This window comes from Manis javanica, chromosome 4 (genome assembly GCF_040802235.1).
Source record: "Manis javanica isolate MJ-LG chromosome 4, MJ_LKY, whole genome shotgun sequence".
Classification (NCBI taxonomy): Eukaryota; Metazoa; Chordata; class Mammalia; order Pholidota; family Manidae; genus Manis; species Manis javanica.
In genome coordinates, this window is record NC_133159.1 from 104,764,328 (window position 1) to 104,790,943 (window position 26,616).

The window sequence follows — 26,616 nt, forward strand, 5'->3', positions numbered from 1 at the left end:
TTGTGAACTGGTGCCATCAGGCCAGGAGGAATGTGCAGCAGGCTGCGTATCACAGTGGGGGGCCTCAGAACTGAGTAGCCAACCAGGAGGATGGAGTGCCTGAAGCTCCTGAAAGTTCCCAACCTGCTGGACAGAGCGCACCCTGACAACCTTGTCTACCTATCCCTTCTCCCATGCAGCAAGCTCTGTGCAAACCCCACCCCTTCAGCATCCCTGTCACTGCTAGGAAGCCTCTCACAACCACCTGCCTTTCTTTTGTCCCCAAGCACCTGAATGTGGATCCCTGTTTTCCTCAAGCAGCTAGAATGTCAGTCTCTCCAGGTATTCTACCTGTCTTAGCTTTACAACCCCACTAATCTCCAGAGCACCAGGCAGTGTAGGTTCACGCTCCCAGAGCAGATCCTCAGGGCTGGGTGTTCAGCAGTCCTAGGCCTCCATTCCCTCCCCTCTCTGTTTCTCTTTTTCCTACTGGTGAGCTGGGGTGGGGGAAGGGCTTGGGTCCCACCTGATCAAGGCTTTGGTACATTACCCTGTTTTGTGAGGTCTGCTCTGTTCTCCAGGTGTATGCAGTCTGGTGCAGACTCCTTTTCTGTTGTTCTTTTAGGATTAGTTGTATTAACTATATTTTCATATTATATGTGATTTGGGGAGGAGTTCTCTGTCTCACCTCTCATGACACCATCTTGAATCTCTCACCTACACTAGATTTTAAACACATACCAGAATGTCTAGCATATGCTCTGTGTTTGCTGAACTAATGTTGAATTGAATTAACTAAGGTAATCAAGTTGCCCTTGAGTTTTATCAGCTTCTGGGGTTACATTAAGTCTCATGAACATTAGCCACATGAATTACCATGTGTTCATTTAGTAAATTCTCTTTACAAAGCTCCCCTACTCCTCCCAAGTATTTCTGCTTGTCCGTAGGGTTGTTTTCCAATCTCTCATAAACTGCTCCTGATTCCATCTCTGTACCTACTATGCGTAGGACTCAGAGTCACATATTCCCCCAGCCCTGGCTTGTTCCAGCTACTGGGGGCAGATCTTTCAATTCAAATGCTTACAACCTTTTCTCTCCATGTTACTTGCATGGCCTGGGTGACCAGGCACATCCATGCAAGCCTCCATCCTGCCCACTAGTTTCCTCTGTTGTGCTAATAATACAGATAATATATTTGAATTTATGAACTCTATTGGATAGTTTCCTACCACATGAAACCATTTTATTATACCTGAGAAGCCACTTCTCTTATTGGTCTGTTACTTAGTCTCTCAAGGCCCCTTTTGTTCATTGAAAAAAGAGGGTCACCTTGCTAGGATGCTTTCTTAATACTGCTTCATACTTATTACCATCTGTCATATTGTAGTTATTTCTTTGTTTATTGTCTGTTTATACCAGTAGACTATAAACTATTAAAACAGGGTGTTCACTGGGTTTTTTTTGTTGTTGTTTAACATTGTGTACCTAGTAGCCTGACATTATGGTCCTCAGTATTCTTTTGAATGAATGAATGAGATGATGTATCAGAATTATGTACATTTTAAGGCATTGCTCCAGTTTTTTCTGCATAACAGTATACTTCAAGACTTAGTGGCTTAAAACAACAACCATTTTACTGTATCTTATGGTTTTGTGGGTCAGGAATTTGGACCTGTCTCAGCTGAACAGTTTGCCCTGTGTGGTAGGGACTGGGTCACTTGGTGGTATTCAACTGAATGCTGCTCTGAAGGTCACAGAACAATTCCCACATGTCAGGCACAGACTGTTAGTATGCCGATGCCTTCCAGGGGACAGCTGGGTGATGTTTCCCATGTGGTCTCTGGGCATCGCTTTGCAGTCTCTCCAGCAAGGTGGTCAGACTTCTCTCATGACAAGTCCAGGTGGAAGCTACAAGACTTCTTGTGACCCAACTTCAGAATTTATGACCCAGTACCACGTTCTATTACTCAAGCAAGTCACTAAGACCAGGCTAGATTCAAAGTGAGGAGAATTGGACTCGACTTCTTAATGGAAGAAGTAGCAAAGAATTTTCAACCATCTGTACCACATTTCTGTAACTTTTGGCCACAAACATTACCAAATGTTTAACTTTCTCCCTCCCAAATCCCTCAAAAGGTTCTTAACATTTATTGTGTCAGCTCAGGAGTTCAGAATCTCTAGAAGATGAAAACTCCTTACTGGTGCAGCCTTGGCTGTCACAGAATGCCCCTCACACTGCATTCCATCAGTCAGGTGAGTCTGTAAGGCCAGCCAGGATTAAAGGGGAGGATAATCAGATTCCATCTCTTAATGGGAGAGGAAGGAATGAATTTGTGGCCACCTTTAATCTACCTCAGACACTGTCCTTGGTTGCAGAATGATTCCTCTCTGTCTGGAAAGGACATATATATATATATTTAAACCAGAGGTTGGAGAGATGAAGGTGGAGCTGTGAGGGATAAAGAAGATATCTGCTGATTAAGTCAGCTAAATGCAGTGATCAGTGAAGTGACAGATGATGCAGATATATTTTCTTCCTATCTCAGCCTCAGTGACTGTTAGTTGTCAAAATTAGGGAAGCAGTGTATGTAGTGAGTGGTTAGACATGATGTTCTGGAGCTAAACTGGTTTCACATCTCAGCTTAGTGAACTTCCGCAATGTAGTTCACCTCCTGGTTCTCCACATTAGTCATTTACAAAGCAGAGATAGCCTGCCTCAGATTTTTGTGAGGATGAAAGGAAATCAGTACAGACAAGTTTTTAGAAGAGAACCTGGCAAAAATGTTAGATGTGGTATTTTGTTTATTGCCTTATATTTTATACAGTAATTCATATCAAGATAAGTCCTTTTTACCCAGAATCAAACTAGAGAAGAGAGAGGGGAAAGAAACAGAAAAGCTAAATGAAAGGTAAAAGTACCAATGGTGTATATGGAGCTGAGTATGAAGACAGATAGCATCCTATTTTTTTGTCCCTTATCATCAATTCAGACATTTCCTAAAGCACAGTCAACTGACAAGTTTAAAAGCAGTGTACTCAGGAAAGAGTAATATCACTAGTTTAATATATACAGCTAATTTAATTTATCAACATTATCTACCCAGTTTCTTTGAGTTCTAATCAGAAAACTGGGAGAGATACAGAAGGAGGGACATGTATAACTTTCCGTATAAAGATTCATGGGACCCAGATACTCCTTTGTGCCTCAGATCAAAATAGAAATAAAAATAATGTGTTAGCATAGGCCAGGTTATGCTCTCAGTAACTTAATGTAACAAAAGTGTATTTCATGCTTATTCCACGTGCTCAGTTCGGGCCAGTAGGAATGCTGTGGTCATCAGAGTCACTCAGAGACCAGGCTGATTGAAGCTTCATTCTGACAGATGTTCATCTTCAAGGGTCAATATGACAGTGGAAATTGACAGCTGCCAATTGTGTACTGATTTTTAATATTCTACATTCTACCTAGAAATGGCCACGTGAGACTTCTTTCACATTTCAGTGGCCAAAGCAAGTTACATTTCATTGGCCAAAGGCCACACCTAACTTTAAGTGGGTGTAGAAGGGTAAAGTTGCCATGCATCCACAAGGAGAAAAATTTAACAAAAAGCCAGAAAGCATGACATTTAATGACTTGTAGACTATAGATTGTTTTATTCCACAAATACTCCCACACATCATGGGCAGAGTGTACTTTTTTGCCCCAGTGACGTTGGACTTAACTGTGACTTACTTTGGGGAATGGGATATGGCAGAATGCACAATGTGCCAGTTCTGAACACTTTGAGAGTATCTGCCAACTTTCTTTCAATCCTGCAATCTACCATGGGAGGAATGTTCCCCAGGTAGCCTCTTCAGTGTGGGTCATGGAATGAGAGATATTTGGAGCAGACTTGAATGCATGCTCAACCAATTCATATCTGAACCACAGGTCCATGAGTAAGAAATGAGTGTTTGTTGTATAATGCTGAGAGTTGGGAGTTCTTTTTTAAACAGAATTGTTTAAAAAGAAAAGATGACTAATACTGTGACAACACTGAAGGATTTCATGATGAGTAGCTACCAGAGACAATGGTTTTCAAGGAAGCCCATGAAATAGAAACTTACTAGTTAGTATTTCAAGAAATATAAAGTAAAATGAGATGATGTTAAATTATTTACTTATTATATTGATAGGCATAGATATTTAAAATATGACTATTAAAATATTTCTTATCTATTAAATAAGGAAACAAAGTAAAATGATAAATCCTAGGGCTGTTGAGGCTATGAAACATGATAAAATTAGAAAGTCCTTTTTCCCAAACATTCCCATGCTTTAAGAAGTTATCCTAGGGAGATAATTCAAAAGAATAAAATAATGAATGCAGAAGAACCTCATTAAGGCATTGTTTATAAGAGTTTAATATTAGAAATAGCATAACTACACAGTACTAGAATATTAAGTAAACCATGGTTCTATTGATATTATGTAATATTATACAATCATTTGAATAATAAGTTATGAACACTCTCTAACAACAGGGACAAATAGCCAGTAAGTGAAAAAAGGAGGATATAAATTTATGTCTAAGCTGTAATTGTAATTGTATAAGTAGATACGTAATATATACAGGTAATGAGTAGAAGGACATGGAAGAAGTTAAGCACTTGTATTGGTAGTGTGGATATATGGATGAATTTTTTTTGATCTAACATAAAAAGTTTATTCTTTTGACAACAAATATAAGTCCTAAGACAATAAAGAAATTTCTCTTTTGGAATATACTCTTGTGTGTGTAAAGGAAAATCAGCATTTGGGTTAGAAGATACATTTGAAAAACACTGGAAAGAAATCCAATGAATTTTCACTACTGATTATCTCTAGGTATTTACGGTAATTTACTTTTTACATACTTTTTTGTGTTTTTCAACTGCTTTATGATGAATGTGTTATAAAGTTTATAAAAAAGTAATTTAAAAAATATGTGAGAGCATGCTTTCTGGCCTTACTTATGAGAACCCACAGTTCATCTAGTTAATGCTAACACTCCTTGAATGAAGCAAATGTCTGACTGTAGACAGAGTTTCTCTCCAAACTCAGTAGTCCACAATTTGATTTGAGACAGTACTAAATTTAGCACCAACTTTGGTATTGAGGGTGGAAATACGACTCTCCCTGTCCCCTCTTTTTTTTTTTTTTACTTCAGCAGCAGCAAGAGATTCTTTTCGAGATAGGTGGCCTGTTAGCCTTGTCTCACATCAAACTGGACCTTAAAAAGTCTCCTGGAAGCAATCTAAGCTCAGGAACAGTGTGGCCTTAGGTACAAGCTAAGTTTTGGGGGTAGGGGATTCTGGACTACGGAAGTTTTAGATGGTTCTAACTATTTGAGGGTTTCTCTGAACCCTCAAATGTTTTGTTATCATGCCCTCGGGACCCCTATTCAGTGCTGATAATTAGGGGAAGTAATCCAAGAGAAGGGAGGCAGCATGCCAGTTTGCCCCAAGGATACAGGCTCCCCACAGTCTCACCGATACTCGGGCATGCCAGGGTCCTTCCTGAGTTAAGCTCCTAGGATAGCTGGGATAATCAATTTGTTCTAGAGATACCTTGTTGGTCTGACCTTCAGAAGTTCAGAAAGCAAGTCTGTGGGACCACACTGTGAAGAAGGCAGCCTGTATCAAAGCCTCAGCACACACTTTGAGCCTTTTGGGGCCTCAAATGTGAAACAGGTATGACTAAATCAACGTTACCATATGTAGGCCCTACAACGCTTTCTGCAAATTAAAAGAAGGTCAGTGGTAATGCTAATAATAACAGTGATTATGTCACTTACTAAAAAGGTCTTATTTTAGAGCTAAAAAGGAGCTTCAAGGCTGTAAGCACTTGAATTATAGCATGTCTGATTTGTTTAAACCTTGTTACATAAATAGATAAATAGAGGGTCGCAGGCAGTGGCATTACCAAGGGCCCTTTTTCATGATCTCAGAACAGTTAGGGAGGAGGTTCTAGGCCCTGATGGCCACAGTTGAAGCTTTTCTAGTGTTCTGGGAACTCTAGTTTCTAGTGTTCCTGAACCCTCTCCCCTGGTGAAGCTAGTGGTGGAACCCAGGTGCCTCTGTGCTTGAGAAACTGAAACCCAGAGAGACAGAACACCAACATCAGGGGATGTCTGAGAGGGAGCCCACTAATAAGGTGCAAAGTTTCCTTAGGATGTTCGCCCTGTTGAAGAAACGTCCTGACCCCAGATTAATAGTGAGACTGACATGTCAGGTCTCTAGGCAAAGAACATCATATCCTATGACTATCTAGTGTGTGCATCTGCATTTAGCCAGGGCTGCGTGGAAAACCTTCCTGGACTCCAGCGCTCGCTCTGCGGTCACCTGAGGGTGGGGTGCCAAATTCTCCTGTCGGCTGGTTGGTATTTTCCGAAGCCCCTCCGTGGGATGGGCGAGGGACAGAGGGCTGGTACAGCATCCTCCAAGCACTCTGCCCTTCTGCCAACATCAAGGCGGGGAAGACGGCGGTGCTCTGGCGGGGTGTAACCTGGGCTGGCTCAGCCGCAGCACACTGGCTGCTGGGGAGCCCCGCCTCCGCTCGCGGTTGACAGCCCAGCTGGTGCCGAGCGCCTCGTGCCAGCCAGTCGCGTCTCAGCCGGGGAGCCTGTGCGCGCACTGCCGGCCGCTCTGGGCCCAGCTCCCTCCAGCTACGCGCGCCGCTGCGCTCCGCGGCCGGCTTCCTCCTGAGAACAGTCCCTCCCTTGTGCCGTCCGTCGCACCGTTAGCTGGAGGGTCGGCCACGTCAAATCGGTTTTCTAAATAACCGGGGAGCAGAGCTCTCTCTTCGCTGACACAGGAAGGAGCTGGAGAGGAAAAAGCTGCTGCTCTTCGCATTGGAGATTCGTGGGCAAGACTTCCCATTTTCCCAGGCTGCTTCCACTCCGGGGTGAGGAGCGCCCTGAGGGTAAGGAAAGCGCCTGGAAAATGAAGCAGACGTGGACGAGGTAGGCGAGCTGCATCTTTCTCCTTGCATTCCGGATTTGGTGACCCTTCCCCCATCCCCACCCCTTCCCTCTGCGCCCTGATGGAGAGGTCGCCCCTCACCGCTAGGGGCCTTTGGCAGCTTCTCCTTTTTAGTCGTCTCCCTGCCCCCACTCCCCCAGCCTCCCCCCAAATCCCAGCCCACTTCTCTTGGTCCTCGTGCACGTGTTGTGTTCTCTGGTGTTTTCCTTACTTCATGAATCTCCCTTTCACCGAGTCTTGGTGTTAAAAATACCCAATGAGGCGGCCTGGAAGTTTTGGAGAAATGTTTCTCTGTCTTTTCTTATTCCACAGAGGAGAGGGATTTCCTCAGGTCTTTCTTTAGAGATGCTTTTGATTTCAGATACCCTGAAAAATTTAAAATTCTTCTCACCCTGCCACGTTTTCCTTTTTAACCTCACTCTCCACTAGTCACACAAAGGTAAACAGCAGAGCCCTGGAACGCTCATCTCCAGAGTGTGGTTGGAGCTGACTTGGGGGAAGAGAAGGAGGAAGGGGGAGGTCAGGGTGCCCTTTGTCGCTTAGGTTTTGGAGATGCTGGGTGGAATTGTGTTTTTTCCACCCCCCACAAATTTCACCAAATATACTTTAAAACAGAGCTCACTCAAGGATAAGAGATAATGTACTGAGACAAAGATTTCATTTTTGTTTTTCGGTGGGAGGGTGGGTGAAGAGACTGTAGTCCGGAAGTGTTCCCATAACATACTCCTCCATCTCCAGGATTTAGCTTTGGAGAATTGGAGTAGAGACAAATGAGTGTTCCAGCTCCTAGGAGGGGGCAGATGGCAAACAAAGAAGGTAAATTTGGGGCTTAATAGTGCTTGTAAAAAAGACCTGGGGGATTTTAGCTGATTGTTTAACAGGAGTGAACTGTATAATGTGAACTTTAAAGAAAGGACAATTGGAAGCTTAGGATGGGTTGACAGAAGTATACTATTTAGATTTAAAAGTTTATGATTCTACTTTTTCCTGGTTTCTGCTCTTCTCAGGCCTCTCCTAGAGGATAGGGCTCTCTTCTGGGCATTGCTAGCTAAAAGGAGTGCAAGGAAGAGACATGAGGGAATTGAAAACCACACCTGAGGGGTGACCAAAGGACCTGGGGCTCTTTAGTCCAGACAAGTGAAGACTTAGTGGGTGGATATGGTAGCTCCCTTCAAATATTTGAAGAGCAGTTGGTGGTAGAGGGATTAGATCAATTTTCAATCTCTTAGGAGGATAGAACAGCTGAATGAAACAAGTTGTGAGGAAGCAAGTAATGGCTTAGTGTAAGAAAAAGCTTTCTAAAAAATGACCTACCTGGGCAGTCAATTGGTTCCTCACCATGGAATTACTCAAGCAAAGACTAGATGACCACTTGATGGTTGTGAAAGTGTATCAGGGATTCTTGCTATCAGTGTTTTTCACACTTCAAAAAAAAAAAGTATTGTTTTACTCACTTTTTTAAATATTATATTCAGATGTAACAATTTCAGACAAATTCAGAAATAATTTAGAAAAATTACACATGTTTGAGGTTCAGTTAATTTTGAAAACTGGGTATATCCATGTAACCAGCATTTAGATCAAGAAATAGAACATAACCAGCAGCCCTGAAGCCCTTGTGACCCCAAGGATAACCATCAGCCAAACTTTTAACACCATAGAGTAGTTTTGCCTGGTTTTTGACTTTATATAAATGAAATTGTCCACTGTATACTCTTGTATCTGACTTCTTTCATTCAAACTTATGCCTGTGGGACTCTTCCACGTTGTTGTGCATGTTCTGGTGCATTCATTCTTGCTACCACATAGGATTGTATATTGTATGTGAAATAAATTACTTATCCGTTTTATTGTTAATGAGCATTTGGGCAATTTCTAGCTTGGGGCTATTATTAACAGCAGTGCTGTGAGCATTCCTGTACATGTCTTTTGGCAAACATACACATTTCTGTTGGGTAAACACATGAAAGCAGAATTTCTGGGTAATAGGAAATGCATGCCCTGCTTCAGTAGAGACCACCAAATTGTTTTCTCAAATGATTATAAAGAAGATATGCAAAAGCTGAGATACAGGAAAGGTGCTTCACATGACTAGTCATCGGGGAAATGCAAATTAGAACCACAATACCATAGCAATATATATATATATAGATATATTGATATATTGATATCTATATATCAGAATGGCTGAAATGAAAAAGACAGAAAATACCTAATGTTGGTAAGGTGAAAGAGTCAGATTGTTCACATTTTTTTGTATGCTTGCCCACAATAAGAAATGTATTGACACTATGACCAAATTCACTCCCATATATAACTGAAACAAAAGTTTCATGTAATAATATTTAACCTTACTATGTGTTTTGTACCCTGGCCTTTTCCACCCTATTCTTTTTCTTTAAGAAAAAAATGCTGGTGTGATTCAATTTATTTCACCACCTAATGGGTCATAGATGGAAAAATCTTGCAGTCATATACTGTAATATGTCTCAGATACTTCCTACCTCATAGCTAAGTTCACTTTGTAAACATTTAAAATGTGAGAGCCCAATACAGGTGAGGCACTGTGCTAGATCCTAAGGGTAAAAACAATGAATGAGACTAGGTTCTGCCTTTGAGGATTGTACTTTCTCTTTGTCTTGTGATTCTAATAGAGGCTAAGGCAGACATGCACTAGCTGCTCTGGGAGCACAGTGGAGAAGCACAACTTGGGGGATTCAAAGAATTAAAATTAGTTATAATTTTAAGCTTGCATTTTTTTTGCTTCTTTGCTAACCCCTTTTTTTGCATACTTTATTTCACCTAATCCTCACAAGCCCATGAGGTATGAAGTAAATGTTACTATACTCATTTTTATGACAGGAGAATTGAACTTTAGAGCACAGCTGAAGAAGAAATACAAGCTGGAACTATCTGATTCCAAAACCTCTGCTTCTAATTGCTTTATTTTGAGTTGAGTCTTGTAGGTGACTCGGTTTCTGTGTTGGTTCCAAGCTGGCTACTTATCCTGACTACTCTGAAGCTTATGAATAAGTTTAAGACTGTGCTTCTATTCCCAAGTTTCATTCTTGGCAGCTCTGGAAAGCCCTTTCTCTGAGAGGCTGTTCACATGACCCCCATACCTTTTATTGTGCTTAGACTATCTGTAAAGGACAGGATGCCAAATCTTTGAGTTCCCAAAGTTAAATGTCCCCTGCTCCCAGCTGTGCATCATCTGCTTCACTACCAGTCAATGGTAGTGTTTCCTTCCTACCAGTCAATGGGGGTGTCTCCTTACTGTTGCCAGACTCTTATTAAATCATTTGAGGAGAGCATGGTTGGCTCCTGAATAGCAAATTTCCCATGAATACACTGGCCTTACAAAAAGTTGGTCAGTAATTGAACTAATATTCATGAACAGAGTAAGAGTCATCAAAGGAATAAGCTCATGGAGATGATGAGGAACATGATACTGAGGGTAGTTTTGCTCACCATGTCAGTCTGATGTCTATTTGGCAAACACCTTCTACTGCTCTAAAGTTTTAGTGTTCACCTGTCTGGACTGGCAACTCACTAGAGCAGTTTGAGTATTTCAGTGTCCCTGTCTGTATGAGTTTTCTTTTGCTACTGTAACAAATCACCACAAATACAGTGGCTTAAAACAACACAAATTTATCATTTTGTAGTTCTAGAGGTCAGAAGTCTGAAAATTGGTCTTCTAGGCTAAAATCAAGGTTTCAGCAGGACTGCATTCCTCCTGAAGGCTCTAGCAAAGAACTGACTCCTCATGTTTTCCAATGTCTAGAGGCTGTCCACATTCCTTGGTTCATGGCCTCTTTTCAGCAATGCCATCACTCTATCATCTGCTCCTTCATCCTCTCATTCTGACTCTCCTGTGTATTTCTTACAAGGACGCTTGTGATTACACTGGGCCTCACCAAATAACCTGGGATAATCTTCCCATCTCAGAATCCTTAATCATATCTGAAAGTCCCTTTTGCCATGTAAATCAGTATATTCACAGGTTCCAGAGTCATAGTACATGGAATTCTTTGGAGGAATATTATTCAGCCCACCATGTCGTTAAATGCTGGAGAAGTTCTTACTAATTCTCTTCCTCTTTCTGGCGAGTATGTTCTTCTTTCTATGTTCTATGGGAAAGCTGAATAAAAGTCAGGAGAATCATATACGAACTTTACGCTACTTTCCTGAACAAATAACTCAATAAAAAGTGAATTTGAATTATTTAAGGGCTACCTATAAGACTGAAGTTTAGGAAAGTACTGTAAATTAGTCTGTTTTGTTTTGTTTTATATTACCCTGTAATTTAGTTTAATAACATGCAAACATTAACTGTATTTGCTTGCTGTGACTGTGAACATTTGGAAAAGGGAAGTAACATCCAAGAAAAATAGTGGTTCAGTCTCAAAATTCAAGAATTTTGATTTTGTTTCTCCTCTCCCATGTAGTTAAAGTGCAGCCTTCAAGTAACACAAGATGCCCATTTACCACAGTTACATTGCATTTGAAAGAGCCCCATTCACAGCTTATTTGGATTGATTCTGCTCAATATTAACTTTTAGCCTAGAGAAAGCAGGGACTTCTTTTTCTTTTTGAATTCATGGTGAGTTAGCAGAGAATCTTATTTGCTAATGTGTAGTTAGAACCAGAGATGACATTTCCCCCCATTTTTAGATAGGGCAGCTGAGGCCAGGTTAAGTAAGCATTGAGCATGAAGGTCTGGTTGATTCCAGTATCTGTTTACTACAGTGCTGCTGCTTTATATATAGCACTTTTTACTAGGAAAATGCTCCTTTGTCATAGTTCTATTATTGAAACATTTTGAAAAGTTGAATTTCCTGTTTAACATTCAGCACTTCTAAAAATTAATTTTCTGCACCGGGGAAAGGAAAAATCTCTGCTTTCACAACTCTGATCTTTTAAATGAGCCTACACTTGGATTTTGGCTTGAGGACTTGCTCTCAATAGTGCTCTCACCCCACTTGCCTATTTCCCATATAGTAGATCAGACTGGACGTTCTCCCTCTTCTTTCAACTTACATGCTAAGGCTGGGTTTAAAATGCCAGTCCCAGAAGCCTGGGAAAGGGTTTTTGTCTCTGAAAAGATAAGTTGGCTGACCCCCGTCACAGAGCCCTTTCCATTCTGGGTGGCTCAGATTTACACAAGGCTGTGTGGAGATTCAACCATTCACTGGATGCCTTGGGACACTACTCCTATTGAAGCTGACCCTGTTTTTTTTTTTTTTTGAGAGGGCATCTCTCATATTTATCGATCAAATGGTTCTTAACAACAATAAAATTCTGTATAGGGGACTCAATGCACAATCATTAATCAACCCCAAGCCTAATTCTCAACAGTCTCCAATCTTCTGAAGCATAACGAACAAGTTCTTACATAGTGAACAAGTTCTTACATAGTGAATAAGTTCTTACATGGTGAACAGTGCAAGGGCAGTCATATCACAGAAACTTTCGGTTTTGATCACGCATCATGAACTATAAACAATCAAGTCAGATATTATTCATTTGATTTTTATACTTGATTTATATGTGAATCCCACATTTCTCCCTTATTATTATTATTATTTTTAATAAAATGCTGAAATGGTAGGTAGATGCGAGATAAAGGTAAAAAACATAATTTAGTGCTGTAAGAGGGCAATTGTAGATGATCAGGTCTGTGCCTACAGACTAAATATTAATCCAAGCTAGACAAGGGCAACAAAATATCCACGGATGCAGATTTCTCTCAAAACAGCGGGGGGAGGGGGTGAGGTTCTAAGCCTCACCTCTGTTGATCCCCCAATTTCTCACCTGATGGCCCCCCTGCAACTGTGCCTGTCTTAGGTTGTTCCTCCCTTGAGGAATCTTACCTGTCTCTGTCTAACCAGTCATCTTCCGGGGCCATACAGGGAAATGTAAAGTTGGTAAGTGAGAGAGAAGCCATGTTGTTTGAAAAGGTTAGCTTTTTACTTCTTTGCAGATTTATGCCCTGTGGCTTCTATGCCCAGCATTTGTCTTGAGGTATCTTTACCACTGAGAAGAATTATGATACTTGGTAATTTTCGATATGAGGCACAAATTCTACTGAAGGGTTGTAATTAGGAAGGAAGAAGAAAAGCTATAGAAGTAGCAGACGGAAGAAAACATAGGAAGATTGATTATTTCTTTGACATATCTTCTTGTAGAGTAACATAAGCATGTATAGGTTTTAAACTACTAATTAAATTGCATACACACATTAACATATAGGAATACAGCTACATAACAAAAGCAGACCTACAATTACCAGCCATATCCAGTGAAACCAAGAAAACCAGTTAGGTACCCTAGGCATTTGTGAAAACTTGTCAATGATATGATGGATATTGTCTAACTGAATTTGAATAGTTTGAGAAAAATCAGACAAATTAAAACAACACATTCCTGGGAACTGTTCACATCCCATATGTTCTTTAGTCGCACAATTTTGGAGCACTGCAACTTGCACTTCTCCTAATTCTTGGTTGAGTTCCGACAGTATAGATCCAGTCAAATTTGTTGTTTTACTGCATACACAGGCCAGCTTAGATATCTCCTTCTTCATTCCAATGGCAAGTCGAAGCTGACCCTGTTTTATAAATAAAATTCCAAACTGGGCTCAGAACATTCCACACATTGTCTCTGGCAAAAATTCAAATAGCATTTAAAGTTAGAAGAAAGTCCAGAATAAAAAAGGTGTCGTGATGGCCCAAGGTGGCTCTATCCAATTCTATTTTGAAACATTCAGATGCACTGAGGACTTGTTTCCTTCTGTCTTAGAACATCTTCTGAGTTCTGTGGTCTGCAAGAAAAGCATGACCTGAATTTCCTTTTTCTTCTCATGACTGAAGCACTTCTTTAGTCTTAGGTTATTTATTATAATAATCATGTATTTTTATAGCACTTTAATAGTTTTTAATACATTTTCCCTTAATTAAACTCATACTTCTAGTCCTATTCTGCTTGTTCTTCTCAGCAGGAACTTCTTTCTCCTTTGGTTTTTCCGAGGTCAGCTAGGGAAACAGTAACCTACACCTGATGTGCTCCCATTATGGCCATGGTGAAGGGGTGTAAAGAAGCAGTAGCTCCTGATACGTAGGAAGCATTGACAAACAAAAGTAAATAATTTCTAGCATTTCCTCACAATGTAAGAGCATATGTATTTTCCATTTTAATGTAAAGTATTATTATTTGTAACATGGAATAGCATGTCATGTGGAATTACACATTGCATCTAATTATTCCCCTCTACTGAGTCCTTTAGATTTCTCATTTTTAACTACTATAAGTAATGCTTGATAAACACTTAGGTGTTAAAGCATTTATTTTTTATTTTTTTATTTTGATATCATTAATCTACATTTACATGAGGAACATTATGTTTACTAGACTTCCCCCATCAGCAAGTCCCCCCCACAACTCCCATTACAGTTACTGTCCATCAGCGTAGTAAGATGTAAAATCACTACTTGTCTTCTCTGTGTTCCACAGTCCTCCCTGTGCCCCCCCACCACACTATACCTGCTAATCATAATGTCCCCTTTGTTCCCCCCTTTTCCTTCCCTTCCAACCCATCCTCCCAAGTCCCTTTCCCTTTGGTAACTGTTAGTCCATTCTTGGGTTCTGTGATTCTGTTGCTGTTTTGTTCCTTCAGTTTTTCCTTTGTGATACTCCACATATGAGTGAAATCATTTGGTACTTGTCTTTCTCCACCTGGCTTATTTCATTGAGCATAATGCCCTCTAGCTCCATCCATGTTGTTGCAAATGGTAGCATCTGTTTTTTTCTTATGGCTGAGTAATATTCCATTGTCTATATGTACCACATCTTCTTTATCCATTCATCTACTGATGTACACTTAGGTTGCTTCCATATCTTGGCTATTGTAAATAGTGCAGCGATAAACATAGGGGTGCATCTGTCTTTTTTAAACTGGAGTGCTGCATTCTTAGGGTAAATTCCTAGAAGTGGAATTCCTGGGTCAAATGGTATTTCTATTTTGAGCATTTTGAGGAACCTCCATAGTGCTTTCCACAATGGTTGAACTAGTTTACATTCCCACCAGCAGTGTAGGAGGGTTCCCTTTTCTCCACAACCTCACCAACATTTGTTGTTGTCTGTCTTTTCGATGATGGCAATCCTTACTGGTGTGAGGTGATATCTCATTGTGGTTTTAATTTGCATTTCTCTGATGATTAGTGATGTGGAGCATCTTTTCATGTGCCTGTTGGCCATCTGGATTTCTTCTTTAGAGAACTGTCTATTCAGTTCCTCTGCCCATTTTTTAATTGGATTATTTGCTTTTTGTTTGTTGAGGCATGTGAGCTCTTTATATATTTTGGATGTCAATCCTATATCGGATCTGTCATTTATGAATATGGTCTCCCATACTGTAGAATACCTTTTTGTTCTATTGATGGTGTCCTTTGCTGTACAGAAGCTTTTTAGCTTGATATAGTCCCACTTGTTCATTTTTGCCTTTGTTTCCCTTGCCCAGGGAGATATGTTCATGAAGAAGTCGCTCATGTTTATGTCCATGAGATTTTTGCCTATGTTTTTTTCTAAGAGTTTTATGGTTTCATGACTTACATTCAGGTCTTTGATCCATTTGGAGTTTACTTTTGTGTATGGGGTCAGACAGTGATCCAGTTTCATTCTCTTACATGTAGCTGTCCAGTTTTGCCAGCACCATCTGTTGAAGAGACTGTCATTTCCCCATTGTATGTCCATGGCTCCTTTATTGTATATTAATTGGCCATATATGTTTGGGTTAATGTTTGGAGTCTCTATTCTGTTCCATTGGTCTGTGGCTCTGTTCTTGGGCCAGTACCAAATTGTCTTGATTACTGTGGCTTTGTAGTAGAGCTTGAAGTTGGGGAGCGAGATCCCAACCACTTTATTCTTCCTTCTCAGGATTGCTTTGGCTATTTGGGGTCTTTGACGGTTCCTTATGAATTTTTGAACTATTTGTTCCAGTTCATTGAAGAATACTGTTGGTAATTTGATAGGGATTGCATCAAATCTGTATATTGCTTTGGGCAGAATGGCCATTTTGATGGTATTAAGTCTTCCTAGCCAGGAGCATGGGATGAGTTTCCATTTGTTAATGACCTCTTTAATTTCTCTTAAGAGTGTCTTGTAGTTTTTGGGTATAGGTCTTTCACTTCCTTGGTTAGGTTTATTCCTAGGTATTTTATTCTTTTTGATGCAATTGTGAATGGAATTGTTTTCCTGATTTCTCTTTCTATTAGTTCATTGTTAGTGTGTAGGAAAGCTACAGATTTCTGTGTGTTAATTTTGTATTCTGCAACTTTGGTGAATTCTGATATCAGTTCTAGTAGTTTTGGAGTGGAGTCTTTAGGATTTTTTATGTACAATATCATGTCATCTGCAAATAGTGACAGTTTGACTTCTTCTTTACCAATCTGGATTCCTTGTATTTCTTTGTTTTGTCTGATTGCTGTGGCGAGGACTTCCAGAACTTTATTGAATAACAGTGGGAAGAGTGGGCATCCCTGTCTTGTTCCCAATCTTAGAGGAAAAGCTTTCAGCCTCTTGCTGTTAAGTGTGATGTTGGCTGTGGGTTTATCATATGTGACCTTCATTACGTTGAGGTACTTGCCCTCTATACCCATTTTATTGAGAGTTTTTATCATGAATGGATCTTGAATTTTGTTGAATGCTTTTTCAGCATCTATGGAGATGATCATGTGGTTTTTGTCCTTTTTGTTGATGTGGTGGATGATGTTGATGTATTTGCAAATGTTGTACTATTCTTGCATCCCTGAGATGAATCCCACTTGATCATGGTGTATGACCCTTTTGATGTATTTTTGAATTCGGTTTGCTAATATGTTTTTGAATATTTTTGCATCTATGTTCATCAGGAATATTGGTCTGTAATTTTCTTTTCTGGTGGGGTCTTTGCCTGGTTTGGGTATTAGGGTAATGCTGTTCTCATAGAATGAGTCTGTAAGTATTCCCGCCTCTTCTATTTTTTAGAAAACTTTAAGGCGAATGGGTATTATGTCTTCTCTGTATGTCTGATAAAATTCCGCAGTGAATCCATCTGGCCTGGGAGTTTTGCTCTTGGGTAGTTTTTTGATTACTGCTTCAGTTTCGTTGCTGGTAATTGGTCTGTTTAGATTTTCTGTATCTTCCTTGGTCAGTCTTAGAAGGTTGTATTTTTCTAGGAAGTTGTCCATTTCTTCTAGGTTTTCCAGCTTGTTGGCATATAGATTCTCATGGTATTCTCTAACGATTGTTTGTATTTCTATGGGGTCTGTCATGATTTTTCTTTTCTCATTTCTGATTCTGTTGATGTGTGTAGTTCTCTGTTTCTCTTAATAAGTCTGGCTAGGGGTTTGTCTATTTTGTGTATTTTCTCAGAGAAGCAGGTCTTGGTTTCATTGATTTTTTTCTATTGTTTTATTCTTCTCAATTTTGTTTATTTCTTCTCTGATCTTTATTATGTCCCTCCTTCTGCTGACTTTGGACCTCATTTGTTCTTTTTTTTCCAATTTCAATAATTGTGACTTTAGACTATTCATTTGGGAATGTTCTTCCTTCTTTAAATAGGCCTGGATTGCTATATACTTTCCTCTTAGAACTGCCTTTGCTGCATCCCACAGAAGTTGGGGCTTTGTACTGTTGTCATTTGTCTCTGTATATTGCTTGATCTCTGTTTTAATTTGATCATTGATCCATTGATTATTTAGGAGCATGTTGTTAAGCTTCCATGTCTTTGTGAGCCTTTTTGCTTTCTTTGTACTGTTTATTTCTAGTTTTATACCTTTGTGGTCTGAGAAGTTGGTTGGTAGAATTTCAGTCTTTTTGAATTTACTGAGGCTCTTTTTGTAGCCTAGTATGTGGTCTATTCTGGAGACCGTTCCATGTGCACTTGAGAAAATGTTAAAGCATTTTTGATGGGATTATTTTTGAATGATAGATGTTCAGAAGTGGAATAACTATTTCTAGTTTTTGAAAATACACTGAAAATTGCTTGGGATTTAGACTCATGAAACTCATATTAATATAGATGATATTTTATTCCATGTAAGTATCTTTTTCGAGACCAGAGTCCTATATTGCAGAAGGGGAAACAAGTACACTGACATAATGGTATATCATAGGATATCCCAGGTAAGTCAGTAGCGACATTTCCACCTTTTCCCCCTCTTTAGGGTAAAATACTTCACTGCTCCTAGTAGTCTCTACTACCATCTGAACTGATTACTGAAATGATAATGAACAGAAAATTTTAATATGGACAGTAAAAGTAGATATAAATTATACCACAATTTTGCATACATATGAGGGTATCTGTTGCAAGGAGAAAAAAAGAAGAAAATTTTGCTGTATTTCAGTATTTGGTTGAGGGATTTGGACAACATCTTTTATATGCTACTTTAAAGCTAAGTCAATATATGCTTTTATAGCAGGAAGAAATTACATTTATGTCTACCAATAACAACATATAGTCTTGGAACTGAGATGGTTTTAGAAAGATTCTTCTGTCCATTACTTAGAAATGTCCAGGTTTTTAGCACTGTAGGAGCAGCATTACTGCTGGCAGACCTAAGGAGCTGATTGTAGAGTGTCATTTTACTTATTGTGAACTAAAATTATAATGAGTGGGCCTTAATGTATCAGTTGTTCTCACCTACACACCTAGCCTTAGTCTGATAGGATAACTTTATTTACCCTTTGATGGCTAGTTTCAACATTACTTCCTTTGAAATTATTTTTGGACCTTAGTATTGGTGTTTTCTATAGCCAGAGCCTGCTGTCTACTCTGTCATAGCACACAGCTAATTAGTTGGTTTACTTGGTATTTTCCGTACTCTTAAGCTTTTTGGAAGAAAGTACTGTCTTTTGTCACTAAATCTTCAGCATCTAACATTATTTCTAGCACTTCGCAGGTACTCTTTCCAGAAAATATTCCCTGAAAGGCTACTATGAATATCTTTTTAGTAGGGGGTCTCTTACTGTGGAATGGATACAGCAAGTTACCAAAGCTTGATCCCAATATACACTCAGATTGTGTTTATTCATTGTTTAAGAAATATGCATCAAATCCCTATTATAATCTAGACTTGTTTAATGTTTATTATATGATAGTGAATGATAGAAAAACCATGCCTTCTAGTGGTTGACATTCTGGAGGGGTCCCTAGGCATGAGTATACTGTCTACCTGGACCTCACAGTTCCTTAACTCTAATCCACTTCAGTGCACTGAGCACAGCCATCCTTTGTAGCTCATCTTCACTCCAACTTCTCTATCCTTAAGATCCTTACCTCTGAAATGATATTCCTTGACCACAAGGCCAAGTCCCCCATCTCCTCATTCTTTCTGAATATTCTGTTTACCTCATCACTTATTCCAGTTCCCACACTCCTCCATGTTTTCCAGGCCATCTCTTCTTTATTCATCTCCCTACTGAGCCTGGACCTCAGGGTCAGCTATTTGAACTGTTCTCAGCTGCTTTAAAATCTCTTACTGCCTTAACAATCCCCAAACCTTGGTAACTCTTGGTCAATTTTAGAATCCTCCAGGATTCTGTGTGCTTTATTTTATTTATTTATTTAATTGGAGTATAATTAACATACAATGTCCTATTCATTTCAGGTATGTATTGTTGTGATTTGATATTTTTATACATTGTGAAATGATCCCCATGATAAGTCTAGTTACCATCTGTCATTGTACAAGGTTATTACAATATTATTGACTATATTCCCTATGCTGTACATTACATCCCCGTTTCTTATTTTATAACTGGAATTTTGTACTTAACCCCTTTCACCTATCTCATCTGTCCTTTAGCCCTTCCCCATTGTGGTAACCACCAATCTGTTCTCTGTATCTATGAGGCTATTTCTGTTTTGTTTGTTCATTTGTTTTGTTTTCTAGATTCCACATGTAAGTGAAATCATATGGTATTTGTCTTTCTCTGTCTGACTTACTTCCGGTGGCATAAGACCCTCTGGGTTCATCTGTGTTAGGGAAAATGGCAAGATTTCATTCTTTGCAATGGCTGACTAATAGTCCATTGTAGATAGGTATCAGATCTTCTTTATGCATTCATCTATCAATGGACACTTAGGTTGCTTCTAAATCTTGACTATTGCAAATAATGCTCCAGTGAACACAGGAGTGCACATACCTCTTTGAATTGGTATTTTTGTTTTCTTTGGATAAATACCCAGATGTGGAGTTGCTGGATTATGTGATTGTTCTATTTTTAATTTTTTTGTGGAACCTCATACTGTTTTCCATAGTGGCTGCACCAATTTACATTCCCACCAAGAGTGTCTGAGGGTTCCCTTTATAAGCTTTGTTTTAGTACATTATAAAACCACACTGAGAAAGAAGGCTCTAGATTCATTCTTTCTATTCTTGGGAAGATTTATAATGCTGTTAAGAAGTTCCCTTCCTTCTCCTCTCACCTGCTTCCTCCCCTGGCTCCTCCCCTAAAAATTCATTCCTCAAAAACTTTTTTTTAATGATGGTATCATTGATATACACTCTTATGAAGGTTTCACATGAAAAACATTATGGTTACTATATTCACCCATATTATCAAGTCCCCTCCATACCCCATTGAAGTCACTGTCCATCAGTGTAGTAAGATGCCACAGAGTCACTACTTGTCTTCTCTGTGCTACACTGTCTTCCCTGTGACACCCACATACACACACCATCTGTACTAATCATAATACTCCTCAATCCCCTTTTCCTTCCATCCCCACTCGCCTTCCCCCACCCCTCCCCTTTGGTAAACCACTAGTCCCTTCTTGGAGTCTGTGAGTCTGCTGCTTTGTTCTTTCAGTTTTGCTTCATTGTTATACTCCACAAATAATTCCTCAAAAACTTTTATTTCAATAATACAAACAAAATCAAGATACAAAATTGTATGTTCAGTGTTATTTCTATTTGGAACATAAGTGTTGTTCAGTGTTTTTTCTATTTCTATTTTGTATATATATAAACTGTAGAACAACTAAAAGTAAATACATAAAAATCTTTATCAGTGTTGCCTTTAGTTGGTAGCATTTTTTATAATTTTACTTTTCCCTATTTTTCTCCTTAACAAAATTTCCAGAAGGAAGATGTACTTTTGTTAAAATAATGAAAAATAGACATTACAAAGAAAGGAAACAGTGAAAGATTATGTGAATGAAAAGGTACAATAGGAAAAAATATATATCACTTGATGTTTGGTCTAGGGCTTTGAGGTAGATTGAAGCAGCTGAGTTATGAATAGTGGTTGTTCATGAAAACTGTAGGCTATGAAATGAGTGCCAGGTCCAAAAGTAAAAAGCACAAGCTAAGTTCCAGAAGGGGGAAGAGAGACTTCATATCACTCCTGGTTGATGTGACTGAATACAAAGTAGACTATTTTTACATCTCTTAAAAGATTGATATTGGTGTCTTAGCTGATTCAGGGATGGGGAGGAGAATTTATTAGATATTTAAATGTCTAATAACCTCATAGATCAAAGGGAGGAAAAGAATTACTTGAATTGCTATTGCATTTTTATGGTTTTAAATCGTCTGTTTCTATGAAGCTGGATGAATAGCAGCAAGGAAACAATGTTAGTTCCTTTTAGGGTGAAGACTTGGTGTAGGAACAAGGTCATAAAAAGTCCTAAAATCCAGAGAAGTTGTTGCAGATGCACAATGATGCTTGCATCTCCCCTTAGCTGTTGAGGATTTAGCACTCCCGCACTCCTGAAAGCTGCCTCCCTGAGTTCCATCTGGCTGTGGTCAATCTCAGGGAACAGATTCTGTTGAGTGAAGGGTGTAATTGCAGCCTGTACTGGAGAAAAGCGGATGTTACTGTGTCAGTGCCAAGTTAGCCCACACTTCATCAGCATGCAGAGGGAGACTTGCAAGTGATGATTTTTGTTCTGCCAATTAAACAGCCTAGCTTGCAGAGGTTGTAATGGTAGGTCTTGAAAAATTATAATCTTGCTGTATTATTATATAATAGTCTTGTACTCTGCATCTGTAGCTTCTACCCTATCTGCATTTGAATATGTGTTTCTGCAATTTTGGTGCCAAATGGGGGTATTTGGCAATATTTGGATCATAGATGATACATTCAGTGTTTCTCTTGACAAGAGAATAAGAAGTTCTGAGAAGGAGACGTCTCAGAGCTTGTTCACTAATGGCCTTTCCCGTTTTGATTGTGTCTATTCCATCACCTATTCTGCCTTTCAGTTTATTTCCTTGGCTATTAGGGACCAAGGAAATACCAAGAGTTATCCCAGAAGGGGTTCAGGGAAGTTGTGAATATGGAGAAATTTGGGTAGAGACAGGGAAGTATGAAATGATGGATGATTCACTTTTCAGGATAAGACATGTGTGTGTGTGTGTGTGTGTGTGTGTGTGTGTGTGTGTGTATAAGTCATGCTAGCCACTTCCCTTTTAGGATTTTAAACCACTTGTCACATGATACCTGTTACACCAGTACTCACTCACGTGTGAGCTGTGTCTAGCAGGGATGAGTTGGCATCCCAAGAAACAGCTTTGTGTTAGGATTTGAGTCTAATGTCCTTTGCCTACTCTTCCTTTTTCCTGAGATTTTCAATCTTTACTGGAGTCAAGGCAGCTACAAAGAAGACTCCAATAAATGTGTAGGTAGGTATAGGGCATATTGGAAAGAGTAAAGGTTTGGAGTCACAGATACAGTTTTCAAGTTCAGGCTTTGATACCAACTAGCTGTGTGATCTTGGGAAATTTGTTTTATCCTCCTAGTCCTCTTGTTTTTTCATCTTTAAAACAGGGAGCAGTACCTACTTTATAGGATTTTGCAAGGATTGGATGAGCTAATGCCTAGAAAGTACTGGGCACTCAATGAATTCTGGTGGCAGCCCTGGTGATAGATGGTGGTGGTTGTCCACAATAATGGTGATGGTCATTTAATCCAAGATTAATGTTGAGGAAAATTCTAGTGGAAGAAAACATGCTGAACTGTAAAGTTATGCACAGGTAATCCAGAGATTCTTACCTGGAGATGTCTTTATTTCTAAGTTGGCACTATTTGTGAAACTCTACCATTTAAAAAGTCTCAGAGCCAGAGCCTCACGTATTATAGAAAGTAGACCACGGTTCTTCTATTTCTAGCCCTTTTATATTTGCAAGGGTTGAATGTGATATAAATTTAAAATATGAAAAATGAATTCGAGCATTAGAAAAATTTCTTTCATTTGAACCAGAATTTAGCAGCTTATGTCACATGAGCTTCAAGAAGTTGTATTTGGTTCAGTGCCTAATGCTGGAGGAACCCCAATTAACAGCAAACTTAAGCAATCTTCCCATCATACTGCACAATCCCCACTGTTTGAGAAGGTCACACTGAGCCTAATCTCTTACATATTTTATCTTTTATTGAGGGCATTAAGTAGAAGAACAATGTAAATTAATCAAAAGGCATTCTTTCTTTAAAAAAGAAAGAATTAAGCTTTTAGTATAAAAATAGGAAAAAAAGGAAGATATATCCCTTGTATTTTCTACCATCCTAAACCCCCAACCTTGTTCAGGTTCTAGTCTGTGTCTGTAGGTATTTTTACTGTAGTACAAATCATAGTCCTGATCCTTTCTTGCTGACATTATTTTAAATCGTCTTTGGGGGTTCTAAGTAGTTAGATAAAGGTGTAGTGTTCAAGGAGGGAAATGTAGATGAAGAATCGGCTTCTACCCTTGACTTCCCTTAATACTCTTACCTGAGGGTTAGAGTTTGGAGGGAAGAAGACTTGAGAGAGGAAACTGTAAAAACGAAATTGAAAGGGGTCCTGGGGAGCAGTTTATGCTTCACAGGTGGGAAAGAACAAAATGAAAGCCCTGAACACAGCCTTCTTTCTCCTATTTTTTTGGCCTTTGTCATGGTTCCTTATGTATTCATACCCAACCTTCAAGGCCTACATTCAATGTTCTCTGTTTTCTATGTATTTCCTAGACTGCCCTTCCCATGAGGACAAAATTAATTGAGATCTCATTTATATTCTAAATCTGTGTTTTAAATCTGATTGTTCCTATAGTTGTATCTTTGAATCTCCCAATAGATTCTTGATGACAGGGTGTAATTCTTCTTCACCTTTATATGTCCAGGGCTTGCCATATAAGCAACTTCTGAATAAATGTTTATGAAATGGAATTAAAAACTCTAAAAATAACAATCAGGTTTTGCTCTAAGTACTGCTATAGCTGATTGTTTTTCCCCTTTTTAATTTTTGTTTATAATAAGACCATATGAAAAGAAGTTTGAAGGATAGGAAGTACCTCTGGGAGATGATTTTAGGCTTAGAGGTGTTAAGCAAGGGTGATGAGGAATGAAGTGGTTGGGGGCCAGACTGTGTGCTGTTCCCACAAGCTGAGTGTATGTGATTGCCCTGGGGAGGGGGCCTAAAAGTGACCACCGTTTTTGGAGTTTGGACACTCATATGGGAGGAAGCACCTCTGGGTTAATAATTTTAATTTTAAAAGGTGAGACAGAGGAGAAGAAAGTAATGGGGCCTAAACAGACACTGGCTCCTTAGATATAGTTTGGGGGTGATTTTGGTCCTGGAGTACTATTATCTGATACTGTTCAGAGACTTGTTGCACAGCCTGCTTTGTAATAGTGAAGTTGTACAACTGCTATCTTGCCACTGCTTGTGAATAATATGATCCATTAACATGATCCATTGTTTTTCTCAGTCCATAAATTAAGCAGGCAATAACACCATATATGCAGTTTGCAAAGGAAGGTCAGTGACTGCCTTATAGAAAAATATGTCTCTGCAGCTTTATTGTGGTGTTACCTTTTGTTAAGGGAGAAGGACCCAAGTTCTTACCCTAGCTCCACGATGTTATGAGAGATTAAACTAATGGGAGCAGTGAGTTGCTCAAATATTGGAAAGGCACTATGTCAGTGGCCATTTTTCAAGCAAAGCAAATTTGAGTGACTGGATATTCCTGACATAGTTGAAACTACCATTTCAGAAAATTACTGGGAAAAATCATTAGAGCATAGTTTGACAGCAGCAGAGTAGTTTAGTGCAGTAGATGGCTTTGAGAAAATCAGTTATTTCCTGGTCATTCTCAGTCACCCTGGAAAACTGTAGGAAAAGCTAGTAATATGGAATATTGAATGTTGATGTATTGTGTGAGTCCAGTATCTTCATAGCTTCTTGTCAGCAAATCAAGAAAATGTGAATAATATACCGTGAGGAAACTGAATGAGTGAACAGCTTGTGGATGGGTTGTACTTGGATAATGCTTAGTTCTTCAAATTAAGCAAGAGAGTGGCTTGGCAAAATTATTAAGTGTAATTTTGGTGGACTTAGTATCAGGACTGACAGATAAATGAAGTAGGGAGAAAAAGGATAAGGCTTATGAGGGGAAGTGTAGCTCATTTATACAAAAAAGCAATAGTTAATATAAAAATTATTTTTAAAAGAAAGATTATATATGTACCTCTATGCAGGGGACCCGCGAGTGCCCTGGTTAATCATATACTAGCTGAGCATGAGTCATTCAGGGACTGATGTTTAAAAAAAATCTAGAAACACTTGGATTTGAGAAACTAGGACAGGATATATACATTTTTTCCTGGACTTGGGTAATTTGGAAGTATTTACCAACATATATTACTGCTCCACAAAGCAGTATGTGTGGGATAGGAGGAGCTGGCTTGGAGCCTGTCTCTAGCATACCTCAATTCTCTTTGCACTTTAGTTTATCAGATGTCACAAATTGCAATCCCCTGGACATATACGCTGTGTTTCTTCATTATGAGCTGCTTCCCTTGGGAAGCATCAAATTCCTTCCTAACCTTTTGGAGCAGCTGAGTGAGCTCCACCCTCTGGCAATATGAAGGGAACTTGAGCTATTAATAGAGTTAAAATGATTTTTAAAAATCTCCTGAGACTACAAGTAAGCCCATTAACTCAGTATCCATCCAAAGTGAACCTCTCTACCCTTTCATTTATTAATTCATATCAGGTAGGCAGCTAGCTTAGAGTGAGTGTGGGTGGGGTGGAGAAGGTAAGGTATCTCATGGGACCAATATGCATCGCCTTGTTGTAACCTGCTTCTGATCTGTAATGAGGAATCTTCACAGCAAAAGGGATCAAATGAGGTCATGTCTGGCAAGTACCCCAATCACTGGAAAGTATTAAAATGGGTTTTATGGTTAAGCATCTAGTAGAATAGAATTGTATAATTACTGCAAGGAACCTTAGAAATTCAAGTACTACCTTTTACAAATATATAAGGAAACTGAAACCCCAAAGGTAAATGATTTACAAGCCAGTTAGTAGTTTATCATCACAGATTAATGAACGGTGTGCTGAAGCCAATAGGTTACTCAGGACTGAGTCTTAAAGCAGAAACGAAATTGTCTGCACTTGATCTACACCAGAGTAACATCCTTAGAGACTCACATGGAGTCAGGCAAGTATCATCAGTGAGTAAATAAGCTGGACCTACAAGGCCAGGAAATGACAAGGACTGTGGCAAACGGGAGAACACATACCTGTTCTTTTGAAAGGCAGGTTATCCCTCTATGGGGGAAAGCAGGCCCAGTGCTGCTAGACCCATTCATTTTCCAGAAGTTAGAAAAGGT

General features: G+C 39.3%; 1 protein-coding gene across 2 annotated transcripts in view; it reads left to right on the top strand.

The window, feature by feature from the left end:
- The window catches only part of PDE4DIP (phosphodiesterase 4D interacting protein), a 268,329-nt gene that overhangs the window by 33,004 nt on the left and 208,709 nt on the right, over nucleotides 1-26,616 (top strand). Inside the window, exon 1 of one of the 2 annotated variants that reach the window (XM_073234503.1) lies at nucleotides 6,607-6,962. The exons of the other annotated variant lie outside the window; for it this stretch is intronic. Within the exon in view, the coding sequence (XP_073090604.1) occupies nucleotides 6,943-6,962 (20 nt within the window). The 5' untranslated portion in view covers nucleotides 6,607-6,942. Of the gene's footprint in view, nucleotides 1-6,606; nucleotides 6,963-26,616 lie in introns of those variants that run through there. 2 annotated transcript variants of the gene reach the window in all.